The 24,637-nt window shown below is 32.6% G+C and overlaps 1 protein-coding gene across 1 annotated transcript in view; it reads left to right on the top strand.

Moving 5' to 3' along the window:
- Window positions 1-2,792: 2,792 nt before the first annotated feature.
- Psa (puromycin-sensitive aminopeptidase) overlaps window positions 2,793-24,637 on the top strand; it is a 91,395-nt gene continuing 69,550 nt past the window's right edge. Inside the window, exon 1 of the mRNA XM_072534726.1 lies at window positions 2,793-3,298. Within this exon, the coding sequence (XP_072390827.1) occupies window positions 2,864-3,298 (435 nt within the window). The 5' untranslated portion in view covers window positions 2,793-2,863. The remainder of the gene's footprint in view (window positions 3,299-24,637) is intronic.

Raw genomic sequence — 24,637 nt, 5'->3', positions numbered from 1 at the left:
TTTAAAGAAAATTAAATAATATTAAAACAAAATAAATAAAATGAAATAAAATCAAATCAAATTATAAAAATTATAAAAATAATAAAAAATTATAAAAAATAATAAAAAATTATAAAAAATTATAAAAAATTATAAAAAATTATAAAAAATTATAAAATTAAAAAGAATTATATAAAATTGGATAAATTAAATAAAATAACAAAAAACCGATTAAAATAAAAGTTTATTTTAGAAATTGTATAGTCTCACATATACGTATTTACAAATGAAAAGTTTTTAATAAAAATTAATTAATATACCCTCCCATTACTCATGATTATTTTTAACAATATAATGATAACTATAATTCAATAATTTTATTATATTTAAACAAATATTATATTTAACAAATTTTGAAAGTGACTAAAATTATTAAACAAAAATTTTAAAGGAAAAAATTAGGACTTTTAAATTTTAAAGAACTTAAATGGGTAGTGATATAAAAAAATATTAATAATTCGGTAATAAGCGGACATAAAATTGCTTTAACCTATGTATTGTAATAACAGGCTATAGGAAGTATTCACTTCTGTAGGCATTCTCTAAGTGCCACGCTATTTTTTGTTTGATTCTCCAGAGTCGGGATGCACTTTAACATATTTCATGTTTCTCTTAATACTCACGCTGTTACAATAGCCAAAAAATGCTATTTTTATTCCAATCTGAATTATGTTAGCCCCAAACGAGTACTGTTCCTACTTTTTCAGTTTTTGTTCTTACGGGGGATTGTGTAGCATTTTTAATTCCCCTTCGCAGAATGTTTTCTATTTGGTGAACAAAGGAATATACTTGATTTCAGTTTTAACGTTTATTACATATATGTATTTAGTGCAGTGCAAGGTATAGTATAGTACTGTTTAGGGTATGTCCCTCAATTTTTTTGTATTTCGTAATAACCTTGGTTTTTTGTGTGCAACCTAAAAGTTTGTAAGGTCAATACTTTAGTGATCAAGAAAAATTGTTATACTTTTTATTCAGCTAATTTGTAGGTATTTTTTATTAAATTAGTAAGTTATAACACCAATAATATGACAATATGCTATAACTGACGTAATGCCATAATATTTTTGTTACTTTCATTAAATTTTTGCTAATTAAATGCACATTTCAGCTTCACTCAGTTATAAAGGTATTCCATCTAATTTTAGGAATATTTCTTTATAACCTGATTTGTCTTTATGATTTATGATTTTTGCTATTTGCCTTGTTTTATTTATGTCTACTTTGCTAATCTATTTGCAAATCTGCCTTTCTCTTGGTAAATAATTAGATAATTCTGACAGGAACGTAGAGCGACAATATAAGGTAAGTGTGTTTGCTTCTTCTTCTTTTAGACTATTTTGGATTTATTGGCATTTTGGTTTTTTTAGAGAGGTTTAGCCTATTTGTCATCTTTTTTAATCTTTCTTAAACCAATCTTCTCATAAGTCACGTGTTGAGTTTTCCTTGTCCCTCGAAAAAGGACTGGGTGCGTTCTTTTTTTACCCCTTTCTTTTAGTACCAAATTTTGTTACTTCGATTGATACGTTTCAATTATCATTTTTTCTCTGAATATACCCTATTCCAGATCTATAGATCTACGTCCCAAAGCTCGCCGTTGGGTCCTTCAAAACCCCTGAGCGCTGGTTTGCAAAGTAAACATACTTGCATCTGGAATTCTCTTTTCTCTACTAATCCCCAATATCCCTTCCGGGCACGTTACGTTACAACATAAATGATGGATTCTTGATATGTTATTGACTTATAGTAGTGATATTTTCTTTCTATTGATTTATCTTTTAATATAGGTAACCAGATCCTACTGCATTCTGCCGAGGAATTTACGACACAGTTGATTTCATTTAACATAATTGAAGCCACTTCTTTGATGTTTTTCATTTTACCATCTGTATTTTTCAGGATTTTACTTGAAACTTTCCATTGAACTGCATGTTCATTTTCCCATGCTCGTTTATATATTTGAGATATATAAAAGTCTCTATTTTGATATAAGATTGATGTTCACTTACATCTAATGGTCTTTATGTTTCACCTAAATAAAAATGTTCGCATTCACAAGATATTTAATAAATACAATTTTTGTTCTTTCTTGTTTATCGTTAGGTTTAATTTAGATAAAATAGATCGAAATGTGTTTATTTCTTTAAATGTTGTTGAAACGTTAAATTTATTTCCTATCGTTATAATCCTTTTATGTATTTCATTGTTATTTTCCTCATATTATTTCTTTTGAATGTAAAAGGACACCGTTCTACGTGCTGTTGCATTCGGCTATTCTTGAAAATTCCTTATTTATAAACGACAATGGATCATTTTTAATTAAACAGCTGTTAACAAATGTTTCTCATCTAAGTACGAATTTTCGTCAGAACAAGTAATTTTGGCTCTATCTTATAAAAATTTAATGATTCCTTTTTTAATATTGCTGTTGTGATTTGTAATTTAGATATCTGTTGGTGTGTGTTGGTTTTCTATTTTTTAGCAGAATATTATGTACTTAGTGATTGCAATTAGCATTGACTACTTCGACAATTTCTTTCATTGTTTCAAAACTGTTGTTTCATTTCTTTTAAACATTGTTTTTTAAAGCATTAAATGTACAACACCTTTCCGTAATGTATATATTTTATACAATTAGGCCAATGCAATCCTGTTCTCTTTTAAAATCAGAACTAATCGGAGAAGTTTCGGTTGCCTACAAATTGGCGTAAATTTCGTAAATAAAACAAATGTGCTTCTGTCATTTATGCGATCTAATCTAACCCTAACCTTCTCCAAATGTTTTCTTAAAAACTGAAAAGTCACCGCATATTTCTGAATTTTAATGTCAAGTAAAATAGTGACTTTAGCTTTCCGGACTGAAGCCAAAAAATTCTTAACCGTTTTACATAATCCGTTAGCTTATAACAGAAATAAAAATTGGTTCAGTGGAACTTCTAAAGTACCGTTAGGAAAGCAAAGCAGAAACGTCCCTGGTTCAGTCCCCTTCAAAAACCGTCGCACCAATCTCCTGCGCTTGCCGCAATCGGTTGCTGTGTCAGTGGGGCGAAGTCAACATTATTGTAGTGAGTGGTTAAGTTCTATCAGTTATAGTAATAGTAAGAGACGTTTCTCAGTTCAGAAAACATCGAAAAATATGCCTGAAGGAAAACCTTTTGAAAGGTTGCCGCAAAATGTTAAACCTAAACACTACCGCCTGTCCCTCGTTCCAGATCTTGCAGCCCTGACTTTTCAAGGAAATGTGTCTATAGAAATTGAGGTAGGTCCTTATTTACCATATGCCGGTCTTATTTATGAAGGGAATAATATAAATATCTAATACTTAAAGAATGGTTCGAAGTTAATGTCTAAATGCCCCTTAAATAATCCTTCAAAAAAATTTAAATTTCAAAATTTTGAGAACTATAATCTCACTTGATTGAGATAAAAACTATATTTTTCTTTGGAATATTGATTTTTTAGTGCTCTATTTTTAAATTTCATTTTGCTCTATTTTTGTAAATAAATTTTATTTGATCAGAAATACTGTAGTTACAATTTTTGTATCTACAAATTTAAGTTACTAGATTTGTTACAAAGTCTTATGTGAAATGTTTCCTAGAACTCTGTTAATCAAACCCTTAGTCAATTCAGTTCACCTTTCATTTTGATACAGTACCAAATAAATAGGTCACTGTGTTATTTGCCATTTTATCAATTCAGAAATTTTGAACAGAGACATGGGTCTTGGCAGCTCTTGAATGATCCATGTATTTTACAACAGCATTTTGAATTTTAAAATATTTGTCATATCAGAGGTATTTCAAAAATTTGCTGAATTCAAATTGTTCACTGAAAGAAGGAATTTGGAATTCTTTCCCTTATATAGTTGTCAACAAAGCTTTAATGTCATTAACATTTAACATAAAATAGATGAACATTGAGTAGTGCACTTAAAAATCATATTCAAATAAAATATCCAATTCAAGATACTCTTTGTTACTTAAGTATTATTTGTTTGTAGTTTGTGGTCAGATTTGTACAAATTATTTCTGCCAAATTTGTTAAAAGCAGCAAGTTTTTTATAATTATATTTATTATAAATGTAATGAACATTCTACCTATATACAGGGTGTGTAGTAATTTAAGTACAATATATCTGTTATTGTCTAAGCTAATTTGTACCTGAAGCCACAATGTTAAATGCTAGAGTGTGGCTTATGTGTTCTTTTGCTGCTCTCAACAATGAGAGCTTTTTTGCTCTCACTCTACAGTGAGAAAGTTACCAAAACATTCATTCAGATTCAAACGGTCAATCTAATATGTATATAACCTTCTTATTTTTTTATGATTGTTAATGCTTAGTATATTTTTTTAAAGGCAATAAAATGTTTAAATTTTAAAATATTTACCCGTGTATAGATTGCATAAACCCATTGACTACAAACACACATAGTTATCAAATATCAAATCAGATATCATGAAAGTTATTTACACAAATTATAGGCAACTTTAATTCACATTTTTAAATTATTTTCATATTTACAGGGTGTATCATATTGTTGCTATGGACCAAACATATATTTTTTTAATGGGACACAGTATATTATTATTTAAGATAGTGTAAGTTGTATATGAACATTATTATTTCAATGCCCTCTACATCCTATACAGAAAACCTTCAAATTCATTGTTTGCAGGCATAACATTTTGATTTTGGTCCACTTTTGAGGCCAGTCAAAAGAAAATCACATGATTTTCACATTTTTTTTTTTAACAATAATGTTCAAAAGTAGTGAAATCGAAATGTCAAAATAAATGTGGTTTAAACTCATATTGTAGTTAATTTCCATTAAACATAGTAATTAATATGAAAATGCCACAAGAAAATAGCTTTAGAATAATACTCTGGAATGCAGCTTGTATTCTATTCACCATATCATTCTGTATTGTTGGAGGTATTCTAAATACAAGGTTTTTCATGTAACTCCACATGAAGTAATCACTTTTATGTAATTCTGGTAAATCAGCTGGTAATAGAAAGAGTTGTCTTCTTGCACAGAATTGCGTAATGCAAATTAATTCAGTGTACTAAGACCGCATCATGTAAAAACCACATTCTTTGATGAATATTTACATCTAGCTACCACTTATGATTATGCCAAAATTTACCAACAACTTTGTTATTTTTAATGGAACACCCTATATATTAGTGTGTTTTTCAATTCTGCATAAAATTTTGGACAAGTTTTGTATGAGATACTGTACATGTTTGAATTAAAGTTAATATGTTTGTAATTAATTATGGTATATTGACAAAAAAAAACTATTGAAACAATTGATTTCATAGGTTTTCCACACAAAACAGGCTGGTTTACTAGAGCCATTAATAAATTACCTGTGGTTAGATTAATTTTGTAATAATTCATTTTGTAATGATAACATTGGCACCTCCAAATCCAAATAGAACAATAACTCTACACTAGATGATTGTTGATTTACTATCCAACAAAAAACAAGTAGTTTCACACTGTGGTTATTATAATTAAGGTTATGTTAGATCGGGACAGAGCCCATTTGTGGGCCTTTCAGATATTTATACCTCCTAAGATGGGCCCATTGTATCACCCCTATTATAAGGGCTAGGCCTATAAGGACCTGACAAGATTCTGGGACTCAGGCTGCTCCAGGCTCCCATGTCTGCCAGAATCAATAGTAGTTCCAGATCTGAGCTCTTCCTGCCATAATCCTTTAGTAACCTTGTGGCCCCATGGAAAACCATAAGTTTCTTTATGGGTAACTCCTTCATTTGGCTCGGTTGCCCAAAGGCCAAAGCATACTGACCACTAGAGGGCATCTTCTACAGTCTAGAAGAGAAAGTTGGGCTATACAACCCTACTATGACCCAGGAATCCTAGAATCTCTGCAACAAAAACTCCTTGAGGCTACCTCGACCACTCCAATTACAGGTTCAGGTCCCACAGATAGAGTGGATGATTTGCCAGGTCTTCAGCCCGTTTGATCCCTCCCATAATTGTGTCCCTGTGCCCATATTAAGTTGATCCTATTGGTCAGCGCAACATCAGCAAGTGCCATGTTGCACCCAAGAATTTCTTCAGGTGCTTCCAGAACCCTTTGCACTGTTTGACTGCCACAGCAGATAGAGATGCTAGTGCCTGAGCAATCTCAATCTATTATCTCCTAAAATCATACCTCCGATCCTTTCACCATATATTCCAGCATCTGTTCGCTCATCAATTTTGGCCCATCTGTAAACCAGGTGAATGTGCTGGGACAGATCAGTGCAGGTTCTCGTTCCATCCACTCGTCTCAATTAGGAACTTGAACCAAGAACTCAAATTGAGGGACCATGCTGCCCTATACCATCGAAAGCACAGGACAACACTGGATGGCCTGTCTCCAAATATCACAATGGTCCATCTGAAAAGTTGTTTCCAACCAATATACATAACCCCCGAGTGACGGCTCCCGGCACCATTCTTCAACCAGCGCCAGGCCCACCTGAGAGACTTCGTGCTCCGTTAAAGGACCACGAATAGTTAAGGGCTCCTTAACTATTATAAATATGTCATCGGCGTAGGCTTGGGCATATATACCTTGTTCAGACAGTCGCTGAAGAAGGCTGTCGAGCATCATGCACCACAAAAGGGGGGGGGCAGTACTCCTGAGGACAACCAATAGAGGCTGCCACCTGAACGCAACAACCGTTCCAGTACGCAGCTATCTGTCTCTGAAAATTCAAGGCTTGTATCCACCTGATTATCTGCAGCCAACCCACGCCTTCCCGCAGATTTACACATGGATTCAAAAGTAGACGCTGAAGGCACCCCCCATAATCATGAACCCAGACAGTATTTCTTCCGATCTAGCACCCGCTCCACCGTAGAGACAAGGTGACGCGAATCGTTTCACATAGCCTGGTAGGGGTATTGACCTGCATGCAAAGGGCTGCCCTAAGTGCTCCGTCACATATGAACCTGTTCACTAGTCTCTCTAAAGCCTTTAGAAGGAAAGATGAGATACTGATTAGCCGGAACGATTTAGCAAGGGTATAATCAGTTTTGACTAGCTTAGGAATAAATACAACCCTAGTTCTCCTCCTTTCTTCTTCTTTCAGTACCCTGTCCGATTATCAAACGTTGGCAATAATAACTTTGTTTACGGCGGCTTTAAATAAATTAGCGGTGATCTCTTGATACCATTCTCAGAGATTTCGGAGCCAGGATGTTCTTCTTCGGTCTGGGCCTCTCTTTCCGGAGATCTTACCCTGTATTATGAGGTGTAGAAGGTTATACCTCTCTGGATGTTTTATTATGCCGTGATAGCCGTGATGATCGCCAACGTCCGGAACGGATAGGCACTTTAAGAAGAAGAGGATGTTTTATTACATGACCCAAATATTGTAACTTTCGAATTTTTATCGTTTTTGTTATTTCTGTGCTCTTTTTCATTTGTTGTAAAACTATTTCATTTCTTATTCGATCAACCCAACGTGTCCGCAATACTCGTCGATAAATTCACATCTCAAAGGTCTAAAATTTTTTCATTAATGTCTCTGTAAGGGTCCAGCTCTCCATACCATACAGCAGTGTGGAGAATATGTAGTAGCTACAGGAGCAGTTCCCCTCCAGGGTAAATGAATTTAGTCTATCGCAGGATTCATACTGTGTGACTTACATGCGTAATACTATATGCTACTCCAAACCGAGTATATTACAGTTTATTTGATTTGCTTGAAAAGTTCGAATATATTTAACTGTCAATTTTTTGTAGTACAAAAGACATGTAAAGAGATCTATCAATAATAAGCACCTATTTATCTTGTAATATCAAATACATATTGGAAAAAATGTGCCGTAGATTGCATGTGAATAAGGCATTACTGCCACAAGCACAAGCTTTGTTTAAAAAATTAGAAATTATTTTTGTCCACTTTTGTTGGCTCTTGTATTATTTAACAAACTTTGCAATAACCCAGTAAAAGGTTCAATAATGGCACTAGTCAACTTATGTCAATATTTGACTGGTTTGTCAGTTGATAATTTTGATTTATGGGTTTAAATTATTTGAATTTTATATGAAACTTTATGGAGTATGCTTATCTATGACATTTAATTATAAAATCTTTTTATCGGATTGTCAAGTGTTTGATTTCAATCATTTTTAGAAATCTAGGTATATCTATTGGAGGCAAATGATTCAATAACCACTTCATTTTCAAGCCCTTAACAAGTACTAATATTTTATTTTTTCAGAATGCCTATCTCATAAGGTTATCTAGACCTCCTAACATCGTTAAGCTACATCAACAAATGAAAGACAATTATCATTAAAAAACAATTCTTACTTTCTATGATATTAACGCGGTACATTAAGTATCATTTGAAGTCATCGAAAATCATTGCTAAATAGCGTTTTACAGTGATTTTATATTATCGATCAATTTGCTTGCAATATGCTTGAAAAATATGAAAACAATAACAGCGTTAGTGAAAATATTTTAAAATTTTTGTAAACATGATAATCTAAGATCCCACTGCAAAATCACTACGTTCATAACGTAGTTACTCAAACTCACATTTTACATACATTTAAGAATATGTGAATACATTGATGTTGCCACTCAAAAACTGGCCGCAAATTGTGTTAATTAAATTATTGGTAATTAATTTTTGAAAAAAAATTTCTTGATTTATTTTTTAAATAAAAACCGTTCATGACGTATTTATATGCATGTTTTTTAAATATCAAATTAAAGCTAATTTTTTCTTAATATGATGAGATAAGGTTGCCTAAGAAAAAATGGTCACACGTTAGGGTTGCCAGCTGTTAAAAACGCGAGGTAACAAAGACAAAGTAAAAGAGAGCTAGCGAGCAACGTCACTGGTTTGACAAGGATGGCGAGTGTCAGTTTGAGTTTCTAAAGTCATTGTTCATGCGTCGATAGGTAGTGTTAATAATATACATATTGTATACATATAACTAAAAACCCAGTTTTTCATTTTTCTAAAATGCAAACTTTACTTTAATCAACGTGATACAGTATAACGAGCTTCAAAACTTGGTCAGAATAATCTGACACTCACCATTCTTATCAAACCAGTGGGGTTGTGCGCTAGCTCTCTTTTACTTTATCTTTGATACCTCGCGTTTTTAATAACTGACACCCCTAATTTGCGACCATTTTTTTCTCAGGCAACCATAAATATTATCATTATCATCAAAAAAAAATTACCTTTAATTTGATATAAATATGCATATTATATGACATAAGCATGTTTTATTAAAAAATAAATGAACGAAATTTTTGTTCAAAAATTAATTACCATTAATTTAATTGAAACTATTTGCAGGCGACCAATTTTTGACTGGAAACTTATTATCAATGTATTCTTCTATTCTTCATCATCATCAATCAGCCAATCCCGTCCACTGCTGGACATAGGCCTCCCTCAGTTCTTTCCAGTGTTCTCTACACTGGGCCGCTTGTAGCCAGTTTCCCGCTACTCTTTTTATGTCGTCGGTCCATCTAGTCGGTGGTCGTCCTCGGCTTCTTTTATAATTTCTGGGCCTCCATTCCATAATTCGTCTTGTCCATCGTCCATCTTGTGTTCTGGCTAAGTGTCCTGCCCAGTTCCACTTAAGTCTCGTGGTTCTTTCGATGACGTCTTGAACTCCTGATCTTTGCCTGATTTGTCGGTTTGTTATGTGGTCTCGGAGGCTCACATTCAGCATTGCACGTTCCATGGCTCGTTGTGTAACTCTTAGTTTATTCGCAGATTTCTGCGTGAGTGTTAAAGTCTCTGCTCCATAAGTTTGTACAGGCAAAACACATTGGTTATAAACTTTTCGCTTGAGACACATGGGAATTGAACTTTTTAGAATATGGCTTAGTTTGCCAAATGCTGCCCAAGTCAGGCCTATTCGCCTCTGTATTTCATTTGTTTGATTGTCTCTGTTTATTTTGATCTCGTGTCCCAGATATTTGTAAGTGTCTGTTTGTTGTATGGTATTATTGTCGATAGTTATATTTCCACTCATTACGAGATTTGTCATAAGTTTAGTTTTTTCAAAGTTTATCTTTAATCCTGCTCTTTCAGACATACTTTTAAGCGAATGTAGCATAGAAACCGTATCCTGTAAGTTATCTGCGATTAATACGACATCATCTGCAAACCTCAGATGATTTAATCTTTCTCCATCTATATTGATGCCCATATCTTGCCATTGGGTGTTCTTAAATATTGACTCTAGAGCTGCCGTGAACAATTTTGGTGAAATATTGTCTCCTTGTCTTACTCCTCGACCTAAGCTGAATTTTTCTGTGTCTTCGTGTAGTCGTATACTTGATGTAGCGTTCTCGTAGATGTTTTTGATTAGTGACGTGTACCTGTAATCTATTCGGCTTTGATTTAGGGCTTCCAGTACGGTTTCAAACTCTACAGTATCAAAAGCCTTCTCGTAATCGACAAATGCAAGAACCAGTGGTATGTTGTACTCGATGCATTTTTCAATTAAGATCTTTATGGTGTGCAAATGGTCATTTGTGCCATATCCTCTCCTAAAGCCTGCCTGTTCTTTGGGCTGATAGAAATCTAGTTTAGGTGTTAGTCTCTTTGTTAAGATTTTCATAAAGAATTTATACATATGTGTCAAGAGGCTGATGGGTCTATAATTTTCTAATTTAGTAATATCACCTTTTTTGTGTAACAAGATTATCACTGCATTGTTCCAGTCTTTAGGAATCGTACCCGCATGTAAGCATTTATTAAACAGTTCGCTTACTGATTTTAATAGAATTTCTCCTCCTGCTTTTATTGCCTCAATAACGAGTCCATCGTCACCAGGCGATCGATGGTTCTTCATTTCCTTTAAAGCTTCTATTCTTACATGTATGTAAAAATGTGAGTTTAATTAACTATATTAATAACGAAGTGATTTTGCAGTGAGATCTCGTACTATAAGAAATATTGATAAAAAAAGGCTACTCTGTTTTTTGTTCCCAAGCAACAGATGCTATTTTATTGCTGTATCATAATGTGATGAATTATTATTTTCTATTGCAAATTCGTGCGCAACTACGCCAGACATTACACAAGGCAATGCGGAAACGGACAAGAAGAAATAATTCAAATCCACAAGGAATCTAAGTTCCTGTAGTTTGGCTGTATACCATATATAACAAAAAATTTTATTAAAAATCCTTTATAAAAGGTATATAATTTAAAAAACCCAATCGGGCTATATCATGTCAAAACGTTTTCGGAATCCATGTTCCATCATCAGTGCACCTAAAAATTATATAACCACTTCAAGAAATAATTCTTGACGACAGCCTATAAACCCCGAAAACTATACAGTCTGTTAACAACATTGCATATAAAGAACCTTCATATTATTATGGTCACTATTGAAATATTTATTCATAAGGTAACATTGACTACTTTTTACAACTTTTTTGTTATTAATCTTGATATTTTTATACTTCAAGAAAATTGTAAAAATATAAGCACTAGCATAATAATTCTAGTTTTCTGGATCAATTCCAAAGTTTGAAAAAGATATATAAATTAAATTTGCTTGTGATAAATGTAGCTATTAGTTTAGTAGTACATTATTGATACTTAATTTTTATTTCAAAATCCTAAAAAGTTTCTCGCGGGTGTACAGCACGTCGGTTTTTTTTGTTGGTCTTCCAATACAGAAGTATATACAATACAGTACAATACAGTACAATACAGTACAATATATTTATTCTCCTTCGTATGTCTTTTTTTATAAACTATTCCGTGTTCCTCATCGTGTGTCTTGTGTCTTATTATAGTTGATTAAAAAAAACTAAACTGATGTTATAGAGATTAAATAAGACAATAATAAGACCAGTAATAATATATGCTAAACTAATCATTATATCAGCCCGGACGACTCGCTATGCAAAATGGCCAAAACAAAACAAACGGATATGTATAAACATCTCGGAGTAAAGTAAGCGCGGAAAATTGACCATAAGCAAATAATGAAAATCGAGTTAACTTCAGAGTTCATACGAATGGTAAAACAGCTGCTTCGTTCACATCTTAAAAGTAAGAATTTTTTTAAGGCACCAAACATTGACGGATGTTCCGCAATTAGCTATTCCTTTTTATTTAGGAGGAATATTACTTTGGAAATATGTGAGCAATTAGAAAAACAGATTGCTAATTTAAGAACTTATTTTCGGATGCAGGCTGATACATTTACTTTACATCAGGGATGCAGGTAAGATGTTTCCTGAAACAGAAGATTCTTTCCTCGCCATTCAAAGCAGGTTATGCCATCCAAAAATTACCTGAAATATATCGTCAAAGACCCTTAGATACAAAACGACAAGTGCCGATATGGATGTCAAACCCAAGAAACCATCCGACATATATCCGGGGGCTGCCAGGCATTTGTTGCAACTGAATATATGGAACGGCATGATTCAGTAGGAAAGATCCTTCATCAAGAAATAGCTAACAAACTGTATATTGGGACCGCACTGTGCTCACAACCAAACCAGTGGTTTATCATAGAAACAGATCTTATACTAGGTACACTCAGATGCAAAAAAAGGCAACGGAGAAAATTTTGGTCAAATTCAAAGTATACAGTTTTTTATTTTTAGCCCTATTTTGATGATTTTTTTAGCACACTGTGTAAAATTTTTAAATTTTAATTTAATATAGTGAGTTTTTTAATAAAATTTTGTATTTGACTTATTATACGGGGTTATTCGAAAGACGTATGTTTTTTGTTTCATGTTATGTTATGGATTGGTTCATTTTTAGGAGCGAAATTGCTTTGCCACCCACTTTTCTTATTATTACCATTATCTTTTGTATTAATTTGTAATACGACGATGGAGGCTTTGGTGACTGATATCGAAGGAATGTCATATCATTATCGCAAAAGCACTGTATTTAAATCATTAATAAGAGCAACAACATGATCTTGGTTTTAATGAACAATGATAATAATAACAAAATATAAAAAAAACAACTTAAATGTAACTTAACCTAAGTACGCAAATAACAAAGAAAAACTACTAAAAATAACTTAATACTTTGTATTGCCTTCCCTAGCCTCTATAACTGCCTGTACACGTCGACTCATGCTGTCGATGAGGTTGCGAATATCATCTTGCTGGATGTTTTGCCATTCCCTTTTTTAGAGCCAAGCGAAGGTTCGTTAATTGAGGCTGGTGCGACTTTGCGACCTTTAATATTTCTACCAAGCATGTCCCAAACGTGCTCTATTGTGTTCAGATCTGGCGAACACGCTGGCCAGTTCATTTTATTAATACCAACTTCCTCTAAATATTGCGTGACACAACACGTGCAGAGTGGGGTCGCGCATTATCTTGCATTAATAGAAAATCATCTCTCGGGATATTCCTGCCCACACCATCACCGAACCCCCTCCATGGCTAACGCGGGCTGAAAGCGCACTTCGCAAATCTCTCTCCAGTTCGACGTCAAACTCGTTCGCTCCCATGTGATGACTGATAAGTGAAGACAGTATTTCGACTCATCCGTAAAAAGAACATTACTCCATTGTCCTAAATTCAAATGTGAATGTACCCTGGAAAATTGTAGTCTAGCCACTCTGTGCCGTGGAAGTAATTTGGGCCCAGTTGCTGGTCTGCAACTTTCCAAACCAAATTCATGTAATTTTCGACGAACTGTAAATACACTTACATTATTGCCCTGAACTTTTGAAGCTGATTTATTATATATAATTTCAAATATTCATAATTTCGCCCTTCTTCAACCAGAGCAATGGCTTTCGCACAATCTTCGACAATAAGAACCATGATCAATCATAGGTAAACAAAATGTAAGTGTCAATATGACATAATATTAAGTCACCAAAGCCACCTCGTCGTATTACAAAATAATTCCAAAATAATTATAATTAAAAAAGTCCTAAATTGTGGGTGGCAAATTCATTTGGCTATAAAAAATGAACCAAAGCATATTTTGACATAAAACAAAAAACACAATGTTTCGGAGACATGGTTGCAACCGAAAAATAAGGTTTTACGAAAATTTGCAAACGAAATTATTCCACAGGATGTTTCAAAGGGAGTTTCCAAAGGCAGGATAAAAAAACTGACTATACCAAATTAAAATTTATAAATTTATACACAGTGTGCTAAAAAATCATCAAAATAGGACTAAAAATAAATAAATTGAGATACTTTGAATTTGACCAAAATTTTTTCCGTTGCGTTTTTTTTGCATCTGAGCGTAGTTACCTAGACAAACAATACTAATTGATGCAGCGATACCTAACAACAATAATCTGCGTGTTAAATTCAATGGAAGGACCCAAACAGTACTTATTATTCTCTCTACTCTTGGTGTTATCCCGAAAAACTTTCTACATGCAGAAAGCTGCACTACTCTCGGCGTCCAGATGCGTACGAAAATTTTTGAGAAGTACTCCAGCATTCCAATTCACCTAGTGCTCGATAACATGGAAAGGGTATCATCAGATCGCAACCCTTTTGATATCGTAGGTATCTGGGATGAGTGAATTTTTCTCTTAGAGGGAGTGTGAGCGATTAAATGGGGATGTATGCAGCAGAAACAAATACACTGAAAAACGGGAAAAGGAGAACGGCTTAAAATTCTGGAAAGATACGTATATATAAGAACGATAATGAGACAAAAAATATTAATGACAATGAATATTTATTATACGATGCTAAGATGTAGTACAACAAGAAACCCGCTTTATGAAAGAGAGAGAGAGAGAGAGAGAGAAATTTAATTAATTTGTTTGCTGTTTTGAATTAATTTGCAGATCTATTCATTTAAGGCCTGCGTCTTATTTATATACTTATCCTTTCACTAAAAAAATATAAACATTGGACAAATTTTCTGACTTCGCGCTTCGTTTAGATTTACATATTTAATAATAAAAGTTTCATATCGGCCGTTTTTTTATTGTTTACTGGAATACTCTTACTGGAACTATAAATTATTTAATTGTCATTATAAGTTTTATTTTACTGATCTATAAATAGGACACTGGTACTTAGCGTTATCAAAATGTGCAGTATTTTAGTATTTAGTCGAATGTGAATCTGTGTAAAAAGTCGTTGTATATTTTTAATTTTACATTTGTTTATTGCGCTTTGCATAAAAAGTTTTACATTTTATCATATTTAGGAGAAATTTCTCCGCAGAAACTAATATTTTAACAGTAAGATAAGCAAACAAGATAAGGAAACAAAAGAGTCAGCACGGATTCTGTCAGAGAAGCTAAGTAAAATGGAGCAAACATATTATGCAGAAGAATCTCTCCAGAATATATGTGAAATCTTTAACAAGATCATAGAAGAACATTTAATAGAAAAGAAAGAGAAGAGGAGAAGTTGGATGAATGACAATATACTGCAACTCATGCAAGAAAGAAGAAAATTAAAGAACAACAAAAGAATATACAAAAATATTCGGAGATAAATAAGAACCGAAATATGAAAGGTCAAAGAAATTTGATTAAAAACACAGTGTGAAGAGATAGAGTTGTTTGCACAAAATGACGATTTAAATTTAATATACATAAAAAGGTTCAATCCAACACAACTGCGATATCAATAGAAGAACATCATCACAGATAAAATCAAGAAATATTCATATGGACCAAATACCTATTAAGAACTCTTTGATAATAATAGTTCCGAACAACCTCCATCCTACATATCTAGTATGGAGTTAAATCCTCCAGGAGTGGAATATGAATAGATTCATAAAAGTAAGTCAGAGATATGGACTTTTCCTAAACATTAAGAAAACAAAATGTATGATGATGTCTAAAAAGGAACAGCAATTTGAAAGAATCAATGTGACTGGTCAACCAATAGAAAGAGTAAATACGTACACCTACCTTGGTACGAACGTCAATGAAAATTAGGACCATTCCCTAGAAATCAAATGTACGATAGAGAAATCTACATTTCAAAAAATGACTAAGCTATTCAAATGTCATGATTTATCAGTAACCATAAAAATCAGGTTACTGCGATGTTATATCTTTCCTATACTGTTGTACGGAGTTAAGTGGACTTCACAGACACTACCTACAAGAAAATTGAGGCTTTCGAAATGTGGCTTTATTGTCGAGTCCTGTAGATATCTTTTACCGACCACGTTACTAATCAGGGCGTTTTATTAAGAATACAAAAAGAAAAAGAGCTGTTAACCACAATAAAAACAGTCAAAGTCGAATACAGCGAAAGATATGGGTTGAAGGAAAACAGGGATCAGGAAGACGAAAAATCTACGTATGTGATTTAACACAACAACCACAAATCTTTTCAGAGCAGCAGTGTGCAAAGTACAGATTGCCATGGTGGTCGCCAACATCCGAAACGGATAAACACTACAAGAAAAGGAACTAATATTTTAACGAATATTAGTTTGGATAATAAATATAAAAATAAAGTAAATGTGATGATTGTGAATTAATATGAACCTAACTCAATGCTTTTCGATTCCGCTACAAATTTTCAAATTTTTGTGGAAGTAGCGGATACTGTTATAATTTTGACTTTTATACTGGCATAACAATCGCTATAAATTATCGCGAATATGCGAACTTACGATCAAGAGTAGTACTTGATATGTTAGATTACATTTCTGAACCTGCGAGCCACTAAGATCGAAAACATCAATATCTTAAGTATTTATTGACAATAATTCGATGGGAAAAATGATTAATGGAGAAACGTGAATATGTGTACGTCCAGGAGAAAATATTGTAAACCCAAATCACTAACATATTGTGGAAAATGTACTGTAACATTATGTACAGATTGTTTTATACAATATCATAAACAAACTTTTTTTTATTAGACGCAAATAAAAATGTTTTTCCCAAATTCCCATAACTGTCTTTAACTCATTCATACATACTTGCAAATATGATAACATTAACGCCCAGTGATCTATTCGTAGGACCGATCAAAATTTAAAAATGCAAATAAATAAAACAATTTCGTAAATATTTCCATATTAAGAACAATATTACTGACTATTATGTATATGTAAAATTTTAAGATTTGAAGGAAAAAAATAATTTCGCCGTTAATGGGTTTTAACAATTTCTGGTACAGTCAATACATGGTACATCTTCTTTTTTTATTTACGTTTCTCTCCTATCTGTGATTGGATATTATTAAGGCTATTCGAATTTTGTTTATAAATAGTGGTGCACCGAAACCATTCTCTTAGTTTTGGATATGATAAATAAAATCAAAACTAACTGTAAAATATGTCTAGAATGAATATTCTCAATGAATCTACGTTTCAAAACTAAATTCTTTACCTGTGTGTACTCTGTCTTTAGAACATCTAAAGGTACCGTTAAACTTTCAACCCGATTTGTTATCCATTCATGTCGAAATAGAAAGAAACAACCACAACGAAATTGTGGGTTTAAAGCATCATCTTTTGATAAAGAGTTTGGGATATAATTAATCTTAAAACCCGTTAGGGATCATAATCTTTGGAACGCGTGGTAAATCTTTAGTTAAAATGAAAATTAGGTTGCCAGGTTAAATGTATTAAAAATAAAATTTATATAAGCATGAATATTACTAAAAAAACGTATAATCGTAAATAGTGTAATAGTAATAGTATTTTAATATTATAAATTTATGTTTATTACTTTTTCTTCTTTTAACTTCTTTTACCTCCTAGTGTGTCGGATTTTTTGTTTTGTTGGTGTCTATTCTCTTTTCCATTTTTTTTTATTTCTCAATATCATTTTGATATCTGTACAGTTCATACCTCTGGTACAGTATATTGCTTAACAAGTATTCTTTAAGCTTTAAACTGTGCCTCTAGCTTTACCTGCTTTTATAATATCCAACTTTTTCTTGGTCGTCCTCTCCTTCGTTTCTTTACTCTTTTAGTTTCTTATATTCTCTTTGTCCATCTTTCGTCTCCCACGTTCTGTATGTGCCCTAGCCATTTCAATAAAATTGTTTTCTAGTTGATTCTTGCTGAAGATTCTGTTTTTTTTTTGGAAAGTGTTTTTTCACCAGCTTTTGATTGAACCAACATATAAGCGTGTGGCATAAACAATATCAACGTTATTATAAATGTTTATAAGCTAAAAAGTCAGAGCTCATTTTCAAAATGTTTTTTAATAAAAAATTTAATAAAATGTTGAAGTTTTTTTAATATACCTTAAAACTGAAGCCTCAAAGAATCGATTGCGATCTGCTAAATACCCCTAAAGTCACTGTTTGGGCAAGTACAGTTGTTTAAATAATCGCTCTCATTTTTTTCTTCGTGTGTTAAATTTATTTTTGGTGGTTTGGTTGTTCTTAATATTTTTGATGACTTCGCGTTTGATCTTGGCTGTTTCTGCTAGGAGATTAACAATAGTAGTCTCTATCTCGCTAATAAAATTGTCTACGTACACCCGTCTATCCGGGAAAAATCCATTGATTTCACGTAAAAATCTGTTACAGATTTGAAGATTCTAAAAGGTATATGAGAGGTAGCTGAAAAAAATCCGTGAAGACGTACAGCTGATTTTGTTTGTTTTTGTTTTAGATAATCTTAAAAAGTGAAAATCATTTTTTTGCCTATAAAACGTTTCTTATACAGTTTAGAGAAAAATGGTTCAAATAAAAATTGTAGATCTTAAAATGTTCTTCAATTTGGGAGTTTCTAAATTAAAATAATTTAAAAAATACATTAAATTAGTTGCAAAAAACCCTTAATTTTGTAGTAATTTATATAAAAAGTTTTTTATACATTCTAGAGAAAAATGTTTCAAATAAAAGTTGTAGATCATAAAAAGTTCTTTATTTTGAGAGTCTTCTAAAATAAAATTTTAAGTAGTTGAAAATAATGAGAATGCTTAGATGGATTAGTGGAGTGACAATAAACACCAGATATCGAATTAGAGAATATTATACAGTATGGCAATATAAACATATACTCCAGTCAATGAAGAAAAAAAGCTGAAAAAAGCTTATACATATATTTAAGGTTCCAAAAAGTATATGAGGGGTAGCTGATGAAAAATCCGTGAAGACGTACAGCTTATTTTGTTTGTTTTTTTAAACAATCTTGAAAAGTGAAAAAATAGTTTTTGGCCTATAAAAAGTTTATTATACATTCTCTTGACTGCCGCTAGTAACAGACATTCTCTCTATATATCTCTCTCTTTCTCTCTCAGTGGTATTGGTAAGACTTTTTATAAACTTGATTAGGTTTTTATCTGTATAACCCTTTACTACCCCTCCTAATTATGTTGAACCAACCCTATTTAATACAGTTCTTATACTCTGAAATTATATTAGTCATTTCACATATGTACACCCTTTTTTGTAAATCTGTCTTATAATGAAAATTGCATCTTTTCTTGATATGTCTTGCGTAAATTCAATCTGATGTTTAGATATTTCGATTTCTTCACGTATCCTTCTCTCAATTACTCTCCCATATTTCTCTGGCGTAATCACGTAGTTGTATTGACGCTGTAGTGTAGAAACTAAAAAATACTGTCGTTCTGCAAATTATAGTTAAAAAATATTTGTCTTCTTTGGAAAATGCATTATTTAACTTTCCATAACACTCTGTAGTCTCACTCTCTGACTCAGTAGTCAACTTTAGCGTGAGTCTTTCTCTATTTGTTTTTTTTTGTAAAGAACGTCAAAGTCGAAATAATTTGATAGATAGTTTGGTTAAAAAATTAAAAAGTTCTAATAATTTTCTAACATACGGACATAACTCAAAAGAATATTACAACTCATTTTAAACATAACCTCATCTTCTTTACAAGTCTGACAAAACTCCAAATAATGCATTATTCTTCACAGAAAGTGATATAACAAAATATGACAATATTGTGTACAACTTATAACTAACTTTTCTATTAACAGTAACGACACTTCTGCCATATGACGACCATAGGCATAAACTAACTTTATGACGTTATCACACACAAAAGAATATTTGAAATCTCTTCACTAACATAGACTATTTTCACTTTTTTGAGATATGAAAATTTATGATACAGGTATAAGAGAAACTGTTTAAACAATCGTTGTCAAATAAGCTGATGGGTATTTTATATTTTCTGTATTCCTATTTATATATTGAAATATATCAAACAATACACATCAAAAAATACGAAAATGTTTAAAAATATGAATGTGCATTTTACTGTGTTACCACAGATCGAAATGCGTTTTTGTTTTTACTATTATTTTCAATATATTAAGAATATCAAACTTCCCATGAAAAAAAAATAATTTTGTCACTATCCAATAATCAACAAAATGCCAAAATTTAACTCTTCCCATTTTACATAGATATCTGTAAATAAAAAAGTAACCATATTATATATTATATGAAATACGAAATGTGATTTTACATTTTCATCAATTAAAAATTTTACTCGTCTTTATTTCTACAAATTGTTTACGCTGTAAGTCCATCTGGTCACACCTATGTCATGCAGTAGCCGTACCTATTTATGGAACACTAATAGTCGCTGCAAATTTCATTCCCTTTAACGAACGTATGATGCTACTTCAGCTGAAAGCCAAACCTCTAAACATAAATCTAATCCAAGTGTATGCTCCAACATCTGATAGCAATGATGCTGAGGTCGAAAAATTCTACGCGGACTTAGAACTGTTAACAAAAAACATAAAGAAGCAGGAGGTAAAAATAATTATGGGCGACTTTAATGCTAAAGTCGGTGGAGGAAAAACTGGAAATATAGTAGGAAATTTTGGGTTAGGTAAAAAAAACGAAAGAGGAGACAGACTAGTCCAGTACTGCCAGGAGAAAGAATTAGTCATAACAAATACATACTACGACCTACCCTTACGAAGATTATACACGTGGACCTCCAGAAGATAACACCAACAATATAATCAGAAACCAAATAGATTTTATAACGATTAACAAAAGGTTTCGTAATGGAGTACAAAGTGCAAAAACCTATCCAAGCGCAGATGCAGATACGGATCATAATCTATTACTAGCAAACGTCAACATTAAACTCAGGAAACCGGAGAAAAAAGTTAAAACCACCAAAATTAACATCAAAAACCTAAAAGACGACAACTGCCAACAGCAACTAAACGCAGAGATAAATAAATTAACTGAAGGAAGCGTTGAATGGGCAGATATGAAAAAAGCCATACTAAAAGCGGGAAAGGAGGTCCTAAGCGAAGAAGAGAAAATAACTAAAAAAGACTGGATGACACCGGAAATAGTTGAGCTAATAACTGAAAAAAGAAAATACAAATATAAAGATGAAAATAAATATAATAAAACCATCAAGAATAAAATCAAATATGAAATCAGAAAGGCTAAGGAGGAATGGATGAACAAAGAATGCCAGGAATTGGAAGAACTCAGCAACAAACATGACACCTCAAACTTACATAAAAAAAAATGAAAGAACTTACAGGCAACACCAGACAAACAACACTCATAACAAGAGATAATAATGGAGAAATACTTACTGAAGAGAGCAAAATAAAGGAAGTATGGGAACAATATATAATCCATCTTTTCCATGACGAGAGAGAAAATGAACAAGATATAGGTGAAGAAAAACAATACCTACAAATTTTACCCTCAGAAGTAAAGAATGCCCTACAGAATGCAAAACAAGGAAAAGCACCGGGTCCTGATCAAATTCCAGTTGAACTGTCAAAAGCCTTAGATGACGGTAATATAAAGAGACTCACCCGAATTCTCAACCACATATATGTAGAGGGCAACATCCCGGAAGAATGGCTTAAATCGATATTTTTACCTCTACCAAAAAACAACAATCCTAAATCATGTAATGACTATAGATTGATAAGCCTAATGTGCCACCCTTTAAAGATTCTCTTGAAAATTTTTCAAAACCGAATTTTTCCTTCAGAGGAGGCATGGGTACAAGAGAGGCATTATTTGCGTTGACGGTACTCTTGCAGAAATGTCGGGAATATAACAAGAGTGTATATGTATGCTTCATAGACTTTAGGAAGGCCTTTGACCGAGTGCAGCATATGAAGTTAATAGATGAATTAAAAAACATCAATTTAGACAAAAAAGACATTGAGTTTATTAAGGCTATATACTGGAACCAGAAAGCAATAGTAAAGGTGAACGATATAGAAACAAATAATATACTGATTGCGAGAGGGGTTAGGCAAGGATGCGTCTTGTCTCCGACGCTTTTCAACGTGTACTCACAGGTCATATTCAGAAAAGCCTTATGGGAAAGAAAAGAGGGAATAAGAATTGGTGGAGAAATCATAAACACCATGAGATTTGCAGATGACACGGTAATTATGGCTGAGAGTATAGAAGATCTACAAACTTTACTAGATGCAATAAATAGTGAATGCATTCAAATGGGACTTGACATCAACACAGATAAGACCAAATTTATGATAGTATCAAGGAGTCCAATAAATAATGAACAACTAACTCTTGGTGGACAGCAAATAGAGAGAGTGACAAAATATAAATATCTGGGAGCTTACATCAACACAGAATTAGATCCAGACCAAGAGATCCGGGTACGAATAGAAATGGCAAGGGCAGCGTTCTTAAAATTTAAACAATTGTTCTGTGACAAAAATCTGAATATTGCGCTGAGACTGAGGTTTGTTGAATGTTACGTCTGGTCGCAACTATTGTACGGGGTAGAAACATGGACACTAAAAGCGCAAATAGTTAAAAAGATCGAAGCCTTTGAACTTTGGATATACCGGAGAATGTTGAGAATCCCATGGACTGCCAGGGTCACCAATGAGGAAGTGCTGAGAAGAATGGGTCGAGACAAAAAATTGTTGAGAACGATAAAAGTACGCAAGACTGCATACCTTGGACACATACTAAGAAATAATAAATATAGTCTTCTGCAGGTCATCATGCAGGGTAGAGTCGATGGCAAAAAGGGAATAGGTAGAAAGAGGAAGTCATGGCTGCGAAATATTCGAGACTGGACAAACATGACTGTAGACGAATTATTCCACGTTGCAAACGACAGAGAAGCTTTTAAAAATGTGATCGCCAACCTCCGTTAATGGGGACGGCATAGGAAGAAGAAGAATAGTCGCTGCAGACTGTTATTCCCATTTCTGGAAACAAGCTAGTTGCTACTACAAGTTACTTGCAAAATGTGGCTTGGGTTAACAAAAAACCAATGTGAAAATTATAAATAAAATAATATAATTTCAAATAATAACACAAAGATAAACCCTATATATATATATATATATATATATATATATATATATATATATATATATATATATATATATATATATATATACGAACAAAAAAACTTTACGTGTAAGAATTAATTATAATACTATCCTTCCTTTTTCAACTGCTTCTTCGTCGTCTTCTTTTTATGTAGACAAGAGCCTGTTTTTCAATGTGTCTCCAGTAAGTTATCGTTACATTGTTTTCGTGGTCTTCCTATTGGGAAACAGTCTCTTGCCGTCTTTACTACTCTATTTGTTGTCATTCGACTTGTATGATCGTTCCATTCGATTGTTTTATTTCTTACCCAGTTGTTGATCTCCATCTTGCATCTCTGTCATTTATCTGTACTTATAGCTCTGTCCCATAGTGTCTTGCAATCTTTTTGTCCTCTCTGCCAGGTCGTGTTTCTGTCGCATACGTTATTATTGGTCTGATGACTGTTTTGTAAATTTTGATTTTCATTTCTTTCCCGATAGTTTTATTTTTCCATATTGTTTGATTCGGGCAACTTGCGGCACCTTTTACTCTATTCACTTGATCTTATACTTCTGTTTCGAGCAAATTACTAACAGCATCCATTTTTTTTTACTTTCCTTACTTATAAACAATGCAAAAACATGCTTTATTTCTGTTACAGTCTTAGCTATTTTTAAATAGATTATCATGTACACACATGTTTCACACATTTTATCTATTTTCTTTAAATAGGATGCATATTCAACAAATTAACAAGTTAAACATTTTATATTGGAAAATCGTGTGACTAGTATTTGTAGAATCGGGTTAAATATTTCATATTATTGATAATTTGAACAATGTTATCACTGCTATCATTATTCTATTTTATTCTTCATATCAGTCATGTTATGTAACTTTAAAATTGTTTTCAGTGTATTTCATTATCGTCGACAATCTCATACTGCTTTAATTTAATATTAATATAAAATAACTAAACTGCTCGTCCAAACTTTGGGACATTGTTAGAAAGAGTGTTGCGAGGAAATTAATATCCAAAATTAATTAATTAATACAAACATAACCCATAAATCTGTAAGTTCATTTTAACCAATCACTCAACTACCCCAACATAATTATGTTTCGACAATCGCTAGGTGACTCTATTATTGTCTTCATTAGTTCTAATGATTTCCTGTCAAATTTTTCGTTTAATAAATTTTAAATATTTTTCCATAACCTTTTGCCTTATATCCTTTTTGTATACTACCTCCTCCTCCTCAATCTTTTCTCCTTCGTAAGGATGTAGTGGCGTCATGTAATTTGTTTGACTATTTCTGTCCAATTATCTCTCTGTTCTGTGTGTT

This window comes from Diabrotica undecimpunctata, chromosome 6, assembly GCF_040954645.1.
Source record: "Diabrotica undecimpunctata isolate CICGRU chromosome 6, icDiaUnde3, whole genome shotgun sequence".
In the NCBI taxonomy this organism is placed as follows: domain Eukaryota; kingdom Metazoa; phylum Arthropoda; class Insecta; order Coleoptera; family Chrysomelidae; genus Diabrotica; species Diabrotica undecimpunctata.
Note: the sequence above shows the minus strand (reverse complement) of the source record. Positions and strands in the feature narration are given on the sequence as shown.